At 42.6% G+C, this 8,972-nt stretch overlaps 1 protein-coding gene across 1 annotated transcript; it reads right to left on the reverse strand.

Annotated features, from left to right (window-relative positions):
• Positions 1-7,640: 7,640 nt before the first annotated feature.
• Positions 7,641-8,437, reverse strand: h2ax (H2A.X variant histone). Its single transcript, XM_071520635.1, has one exon. It carries the CDS (start codon positions 8,366-8,368, stop codon positions 7,940-7,942), a length of 429 nt encoding a protein of 142 aa, XP_071376736.1. The 5' UTR covers positions 8,369-8,437; the 3' UTR covers positions 7,641-7,939.
• Between the last annotated feature and the right edge of the window lie 535 nt (positions 8,438-8,972).

The raw sequence follows: 8,972 nt of genomic DNA on the forward strand, positions 1-8,972 counted from the left end.
TGAACTCCTCTGCTATTTCCCTCCTCCCCACCCCCATGCTGGTGCAGGGTTACACCCCCCGACACGCAGCAGAAGGGGACACAACATCGGAGGTGCCCTCCAAAATGTGGTTGGCATAAAGGTTGGTGTTTGTATTTACTTCCTCATACTTTTCTTGGCAAATAATCCCCATGACCCCCCCCCCCCCCCCCTCACTGAATTCCAGTTTCAAGATATTTCAGAATAGACAGGCTTTAGGTCAAGTTCAGATCCTCCTCAGAGAGTCCAAGAGATGCATTTGCTCTCACAGGGGTTCCACTGATAGAAAGATCAGATGGACCAGGCTGGATGATCGGAGCTCAGGAACCAAGCGCCGCCCTGCTGTGAGTCTCCTCAGCATTGTCAGAGTGTGTTGGTAAAGCAGCCAGGTTGGGGGACCCAGAGTGGAAATAAGTGCGGCGTAGGAGTAGGAGATGGAAAAGACCTTGTGTCCTAACAGCTGACTTCCTGCTCTGAGCTTTGTGCTGCTGACGAAAAAAAGTGGGGGCTTTCCAATCTGGAAAACAGTCGAAAAACAATTCAGACTAATACAACTTGGTAGAGTGGGTGCATTATCAGTGGTGCTTGGATAGAGAAATACTATGTTCCACAGGAAGCGAGTGAACACATGCGAGCCATCTTTTCAGACGTCCCACAGGAACAATTTGGCCGAGACAGAGAGAGAGAGAGAGTGGGAGAGAAAGGAGAAGAAAGGCTCCACTATTGATCTCTCAAGCCTTTTCCCATGGTTGAGGCCAGAGGAGAGATGGAGGAAATGAAGCAGATGATGATTCACTGAGGAAAATAAAAACAAACAAAAAGACGCAGCTAAGTAACCCAGATGGACTCCAACTGTGGAAAGCAAAGCCTACAGTGAAGGTAGATAGTGTGTGAGTCAGCCTCAGCGATGACGTGGAAGTTACTGCTGACCAGCTGAGGGGCTGGAAGGCTGCTGAATGTCTCACTTGGTGATGTTGAATTGAGATCAATCAATCAATCTATCTATCTATCTATCTATCTATCTATTGCAAATAGTGGACATCTTGTACAGCTCATCTCACCTCTTTGCCCCATTAATATATGGAGTGCATGCATTTGTATGAACGGCTTTAAAGTCATAAGGACTTTGCTTCTTACTAACACTGGAGTGAAGATGTTTACTATTATAAAGGCTGTTACTTATGAGCCTAATAACACAGTGAACTAAAAGATGCTGTTTGAAGCATCTAAAAAGAAGTCTTAGGTCACATTGCGGTTTGACAGAATGACTAAATTTTAGAGAGATATTCCTTGTGAAAAGATAGTCAGCTAAAAGGTATTCACTACAAAAGACATTAATGCTGTAATTTAATAACTTAATCTGGCTCTTAAAACAAAGGGATTGTTCCAACACAAAGTGTTGACAACTGCAACAGTCCTGTAACTATGTATACATGTCTAACATATGCCAGGTCTCACCCAGCTAAATCCAACCAGGTTGGAAATTCAAATACATACTGAGGTTTTAATTTTCTTTGAATCTTACAGCACATTAACTAACTGAAGGTAACACTCAGTGGTCAATACAGTGTTGTTGCTAGCTAAATTATGAATGATTATATGAATGCTTATTGACTGTATGCCATATCTGACCTTGATTATTAGTCAATACTGTTCTAGTGCATGTCTTTATTTGCACTGTTAACATGTAGTGCAGCCTGGTGTCAAGACAGAATTGGCTGTAGTAGTGCTCTAGCATTCAAACATGTATAGCTGCATGAACCACTGAGGAGAGACACAAAGGTCATGTTTAATGTGGGTAAATTATGAATTCACATCTACTGGTAAATGTGTACATTTGCCAACTGCTTGCTAAATGTGCATATTTACTGGTCACATTGGTGTGAGGTTTTCTCACAGTTCTTGAATTATGTGCTGACCGCTTGTGGGAGGCACAGATTGTGGAGCTTCCAAAACTATACACAGCTCTATACATCATCTAGCTTGACTGTGGGCCAGATGTCTGCAGGTCTCAGCATGATGTCTGGAGGTGATATGAGAGTAGACAGATAGAAGAACGCAACAGTGCAGCCTGGAACAGAAGACCAGAGACAACTATGCATGTGGTGACTGGATAAGAAGGAGCAACACAAAGGTTGCATGACTGGAGAATTCAGTAGATGACAATGCCTTGACAAACTGAATATAGAGGCTACATTTAACACACACATATGGATGAGTGGGACTCTGGTGAGCAACAGTGAACAAAATCACAATTGTGCTTTCTGATGTACTCATGAGCTCATGAGGATGAGTGTCCTTCTCTAGAGTGCAGTGTGAATCAGGTGTGGTAAGAGAATGATTCATAGAGGGGTTTCATAGATGGAGAGGTTAAACCACAATGTTGCAAAACGACCACAGTCCTATCCACAACAAAGAACCGGTTAGAATCCCACTCAGCTAGTTGCATGGTGCTTAAAAGCATCAGGAAAAAACAATGATATCCTGTTACACGGCAACATACCAGGGATGTGAAAAAGTCTCTTTTGAGAATAACATCTTTTTTTTTTTTCATCATTCAAATTCAAACTGAGTCAATCATGAGATGCTTCAGTGATTCTTTGAACATTCAGAATCCCTACAGTACACAGTATATCCATTACACACCAATGCCATTGATATCCTGTGATTTGTTCTGCTGGATTTATCTAACACCCATGCCCTTGGGTTCTGTAACAATAACACAAGTACAGAAAGTAGCAGATCGCATTATGACATTGACCACATACCACACTGAAAAGGTATGAACACAAGCAAACCGGAAACAGTAAGAAAGAAAACAACAACAGAAAACTGCTGACATCACCCAACCTTTCTCATCAATCTCCCACCTAGCAAGTACAGGTGTACAGTTTCTCATATTTCTCATTACTTATTCTGTCCCTTTGGTGTTCAATAACATGGGAGGAGGGAGGCACACATACACACACACACACACCACTTGTTATGACAACATATTTTCACCTATTGAACACACAAACGTATTACAACAGAAAGTTTATGGCATCTTACTGTTAAAACATGTACTCACTCAGGCTCATGTGCACCTCTCACTTCTGTCGGGGGAAATTATTCATCAGCCTGTAATTCCTCCAAAGCACATTACTGGACGTTTGAGCCCCAAAGGCAGCCTGATCTCACACACACATGAAAGTGTCCATTCACAGAGCCTGCTGGGTCTGGCCCATAATCACCCTGATCTCTCTCTCTCTCTCTCTCTCTCTCTCTCTCTCTCTCTCTCTCTCTCTCTCTCTCTCTCTGACTTCCACCTGCTCTGACAGACCCTCCACTCATATTTGAGTTAAAACCTGTGTTATTTGACATGGGAAACTGGCACTCATCAAATTCTCCAATACATTATATCTGTGGCTAAAGAAGACAATAGTTATGGAAATGATAATGGATAATGAAATGAGGATAATCATATCTCTCAGTGCACAACACACACACACACACACACACACACACACCATGTGAGGAATAACTGGGCCATGTGAGACTGGAAACCTTGAACGTAAACTACTACAATAGCCCCATTATCTCTCTCTCTCTCTCTCTCTCTCTCTCTCTCTCTCTCTCTCTCTCTCTCTCTCTCTCTCTCTCTCTCTCTCACGCTCACACAAGCACATATTTTTGTTTTTCATTACCGGAGCTGGTTAGGAACGTTTTGTAGTCTGTGGAGTGATTAAATCCAAAGCTCGGCTGAGTCAAGGCATTCTCCAAACTCTTCATGAGGAAAGTCTCCGGGCTCTGTTCTCCCAGGATGTAATAAATATCTTTTTTATAGCTTATGTGTTGTCTTTGCTGTCAGCTGTTCTATGTTGTTTAGATAGTTTCAAAGTGACACATCCACATATACATCTTTCCATCAGACCCAACCCTCTTTCCGGCCCACTCTCTGTCTCTGTCTCTCTCTCCACCTATCATTCTTTTTTCCCATCCATTTGCATCTACCCACTCTGTCTTACCCTCATTGCACTCTCTCTCTTGCTGTTTCTCTCCCACTCTCTCTCTCTCTCTCTCTCTCTCCATAGTTAATACAAGGCAGATTTGTTCTCTAGCGGATAGATATCTTGCTCAGACTCTCACACTATACCCAGAGTGAATATTTTGTAGTTTTGTGAGGTAAATCTAAACTCTATTTTCTCCCATCCCTGTTATTTTGTCTCATTTTTGCAATGTGGCATTTACTTCATTACATATTTGGATTTAATGATGTGAATTTGAATGCTACACACTGTAAAAACGACTGACTAACTTGGAAAATCTACTTCCCCTTCAGTATCCCTAAGCTAGGCTTTAGGTAATGCTATTTTTTAACATTCACTATTTCACCAAGCTGTAATTAGCACAACATGGACCAAGTGTTTCCTGGATGAGATCACTTCAAACTCATTAAGGACAGCACCAGTATAGTCCTGGCTGTGGTTTACTACCAACATTAGTTTGCACTTGAGGAAAAGCACTTTAATCTACAACGCGTTTACAGACACACATAAACTACAACTGTGAAACTTCCGCATCTCTGCTTTATACATGAAAGATTTTATGGAAAGAAGTTGAAATATGTTCAACTGAGACATTATTAACAGAGCTACTGCTACAGCTACTGCCATAACCACAGCAAAAGCAGAATAATGAACTGAGAAAATCCAAAAAACATTCTGTTAACCAAGAGAATAACTTTGTCTCGTAGGAATGAGAAATGGTACACTGTTAACTTTAAAGCCTTGGACAGAATGCCATTCAGGAAATTATAGTTATCACAGCCAATGGACGTTCAAGTTTTTCCTAGGTGGAATTTTTAGCCTGGCTGTTGACGTTGGACACGTTGTCTGGGCCGGAGTAATTGGTTCAGTCTGTCCTGGGCTGGGTTCAAACTTGGTGCGTCATGCTGCTTTTGCCACAAATGAAAAGAAAGCAGACAGAAATATCTGCCTGCTCTCACCCTGCTGAAGGGCTGTGGGTCTTTTTAGCTGTCTGAACTGTAATGAGCAAATTGTTAGAAAATACAAATAATCCACACCACAGATGGCATCAAGTCTTCTGGAATTGCTGTTGTTGATAAAAAAAAAAATTACCACACATAGACACACATCATATTATTGCCAATATCGAGTCCACCGACTTCACTTCCAGCAGGAAACCTTTTCACCCCCTACTCCTGTTCGTGGTAAGAGGAAATAATTCAGAGCAAGTGCACATTAGAGATCAAAGAACATGAAAGGCAGACAGGGAATGGAGGTGAAGGCCTGTCCTAAGGCCATTTAAATTTTCCATCAGTTTACAAAAAGCGTATGGGTCGAGAGGCAGCGGTGTGTATGTGCGGTTGTTGTCACAGTGTGTCATTAATTTCAAAGAATCAGACAAGAAACTGCTGCAGTATCTACATATCTATACATTTCACTCAATGTGCTGAGCGTCACAGGTGACTCCAGACAAACAGCTTTCACCTCAGTGCCAGCCAGTGGGTATCTGAATAAATTAAAGCATCTTTACCTGAAAATTGACTTTTTGAAGATACACCTGCAGGTTTTTGTGTTGCCAAATCCAGTGTCCCAGCCTTGTTCAGGCATATGAAACCAATGACCCCTGGTGGAAAAATCAGTGAAGTGCATTCTCATCCATTCAAACTTTTTTAAGAAAACATTGCAGCTGTTGACATGTTGCTCTGGCACATGTTTAATCTAATGTCTTAAACTACTGTGTTGTCTGATTTGTGTTATTTCTGCTGAAGTGAACCTTAATTCTTCTATTTAACAAGATGAAGCTATGTGGAGGATAGGAAGGGTTTTGCAAAATCTGAAAAGCTGATTATTGAAGTGTGGACGGATGCATTTGAGCCCAATCCAATATTGCTCTTGCATTCTGTCCATTCCTCCAGTAGCTCGGTGTCAGACTACGTTATTTGATCTCATTTTTCACTTACACAAATACCAGCTCTTAGGATGACTACAGTCAGGTCATTGTACATTGGCAAGGTGTCAGAAAGCATTTTTAACAGTGGTGTGCATTGGCATGTGTGCCTCTGTAGTTATGGTGGGCAGATGAGACATGGCTGTGTCTTGGTAGCTTTCACTTTCATCATAAATGTAGTTTGGCCAATTGAGGCCTTTTAGGATATCCCATACTCCCCATATACAGTATAACCCACCTACAAGCCCTTTCAGACTGGACAAATACCTCTTTGCAGCAATGCTTCAGTGAATACTGCTGCTACATCTTTGTCAATTCTTAAAGGTGCTACATGGTATAATTTAACTTTTAACACACTGTTTTAATCTTCATTTCACGGTCTCTCCAAGGAATATTACTCCACATGACGTAGTGGCGCTTCATCCAAACACTGGTGAAAGCCGGCTTGAAGGTATGATTTATCTCTTCATTTCTAGCAGACATCCTGTGCATGTGAAGGATGCATTTACAAATGTAGTGTCTTGATTAAGTGGGTTATGTTCCACCCAGAGTGGCATGCCTGCTGCAGTAGAGCCATATCTTAAGTGTCACACAGTATTTGATCAGATATGTCTCGGTGCTCATGCTGACAAACTAGCTGCAGGAAATTCTAACGTTATGTGACACAAGGAAACACCTGGTCTTCCAGCAGCAACAACCGTTACAGTGCAGGATATAACCACACAGACTGTTATTTACTGAAGGCGATGATCAACAGACTAAATCGCAAGACATGGTGTTTAACACATGCCCCATTTTGTGTAGTAGCTACTGATACTGAATAAGCTACTACAGTATAGTGAATCTGAAAAGAATTGTATCCATTTTTTTTCCTACATCAGTGGTTCTTAAGCCTGCTGCTTGACTGAGAAGACATGGGGAAAACACTTACATACCATTAGTAGGGTAAAACAAACTACCCACTATGAAATATAAAAAAAGCAATATATTGGAATCAGCATGGAGCATAGTTTTGTTTTGCCTACATTACAATATATGGCAAGTTGTACTGACTAGTCTGTGAATGCACTGTAGCCTACGGACACAAGGAAAACCAGGCAGGCAATTCCCATTTTCTCAGCATAAGGCCTACATGTGGATATTATATTCACACACCTCTCCCTTTTCCCCTCTAAGCATGTTTTGTTACTTTCATCATACCAACTAATCCTGGACAAAAATAAGCTTGAAAACTAACAAAACGGCAGCATCAGTGTCTGGATGCAGCAGGGAGATTCTCACCTGAAGAGAAGGGCACTGGAACAGCAACTTTTAAACCTCTGAAACACTATCCAAACGTTTAGCCGCATTTCAGATCTTGAACTAAAGGTAACTCTGGCACTTGGAGCCTGCAGATAGTCACACCCAAGAGAAACTGAAACGATTGCTGCAGTTACGGCCTACAAACAAGGCACCGTGTGCATGTTGCAGGGCTGAGCTCACTGAGGCCTTTAGCATCTCAGGTAAAGGCCTCAAATTTCGGCCTGCTGAATGAAAAGTAGCGCCAATAAGCACCACAGGCCACAATGATGACTGGAGAACAAAGTCATCGTCGAATGACTAATACTGAAATGCTTTATTTTAAAGATGTAGATATCTATACTCTGTACTAGGCCTTCCGTTCAGGCAACCGTGGTTTCATGTCTCACAGCAGCACCGTTTGAACAATTCAAAAGATAAACAAGGCTGAATACTACGCTCACAACATGGACTAACGTTAGCAAACTTCCTGCACTAGAATTAGCAAGTACAGCGACTGAGAATGACCAGTTTACAAAACACAAAGGTTTATTCATCAAAATTCAGGCGCAAAAGTCATGTACAGCCAAAACGGAAAGATAATGTAAACAGGGAAAGCTACTCTTTCAATGAATGTTTGGTGGCCCTTAAAAGGGCCGTTGGGGGGTAGAGTTCATTAGCCAGCCGGCTAATACTCCTGAGACTGGGACGAGGCCTTCTTTCCCGCCTTGCCGGAGCTCGGTGCAGCCTGGCCGGTCTTCTTGGGCAGCAGGACGGCCTGGATGTTGGGCAGGACACCGCCTTGGGCGATGGTTACGCCGCCGAGCAGTTTGTTCAGCTCCTCGTCGTTGCGCACAGCCAGCTGGAGGTGGCGAGGGATGATGCGGGTCTTCTTGTTGTCCCGAGCGGCGTTACCGGCCAACTCGAGGATTTCGGCGGTGAGGTACTCTAGGACGGCAGCCAGGTAGACGGGAGCCCCGGCGCCAACCCGCTCGGCATAGTTACCCTTGCGAAGCAGACGGTGCACACGGCCCACGGGGAACTGCAGACCGGCCCGGGAGCTGCGGGTCTTCGCCTTAGCGCGGGCCTTTCCTCCGGTTTTACCTCTACCAGACATTGTTGATCGTAATGAGATGTTTCCACAACAAACACTGCAGATTCAGCTTTGCAACAGATGCTGCGAGAGCCAGCGACAAACGCTGCATATAAACACCGCGCGTTGTCCCGCCCTAAAATGTCATTGGCTTTTGAAATTGAAGTCGCTCAGCGATTGGCTTTGAAAGGTCAAAGTGAACAGGAAGTCTAGTGACTATTGGATAAAGAGTTCTGGCCTTAAACCAATCGTGATAGGTTTTCCAGAGGAGAAGAAAGCGATTGGTTTGTGCTTTTCCTTCTTGTTGTGAGTGGATCACTTGGACGTCCATCAAGCATGGGCGGAGATAGGAGACCAATCGATTATGTTCCCTCCAGTTTCAAGTTTTTGGCGCCTTTCCAAATGCTGCATTGATAAAAAAGAAAAAGAAAAAAAAAGCCAATAATGTAATATTTGTGCACCTTTATACTGCATACCACATAGACAACCATATGTTCAGTTTATCAATAAGGCCTACTTTTGTAAAAGAAAAAAAAAGTCAGATGATTGACAATATTTAAGTATAAAATTGATATTAAAAAAGAAACACTGTCAGAAGGTTATCCATTTTGGCTTGGATTGTGTTTAT

The sequence above is a fragment of the Centroberyx affinis genome, unplaced genomic scaffold (assembly GCF_046629955.1).
Source record: "Centroberyx affinis isolate AG114_WGS23_722 - 3 ecotype Tasmania unplaced genomic scaffold, CSIRO-AGI_Caff_v1 ptg000814l_1, whole genome shotgun sequence".
NCBI classification, from domain to species: Eukaryota; Metazoa; Chordata; class Actinopteri; order Beryciformes; family Berycidae; genus Centroberyx; species Centroberyx affinis.

What these genes read in the sequence shown, in the direction of transcription:
- h2ax (XM_071520635.1), bottom strand. Translation starts at nt 8,368, where the DNA reads ATGTCTGGTAGAGGTAAAACCGGAGGAAAGGCCCGCGCTAAGGCGAAG.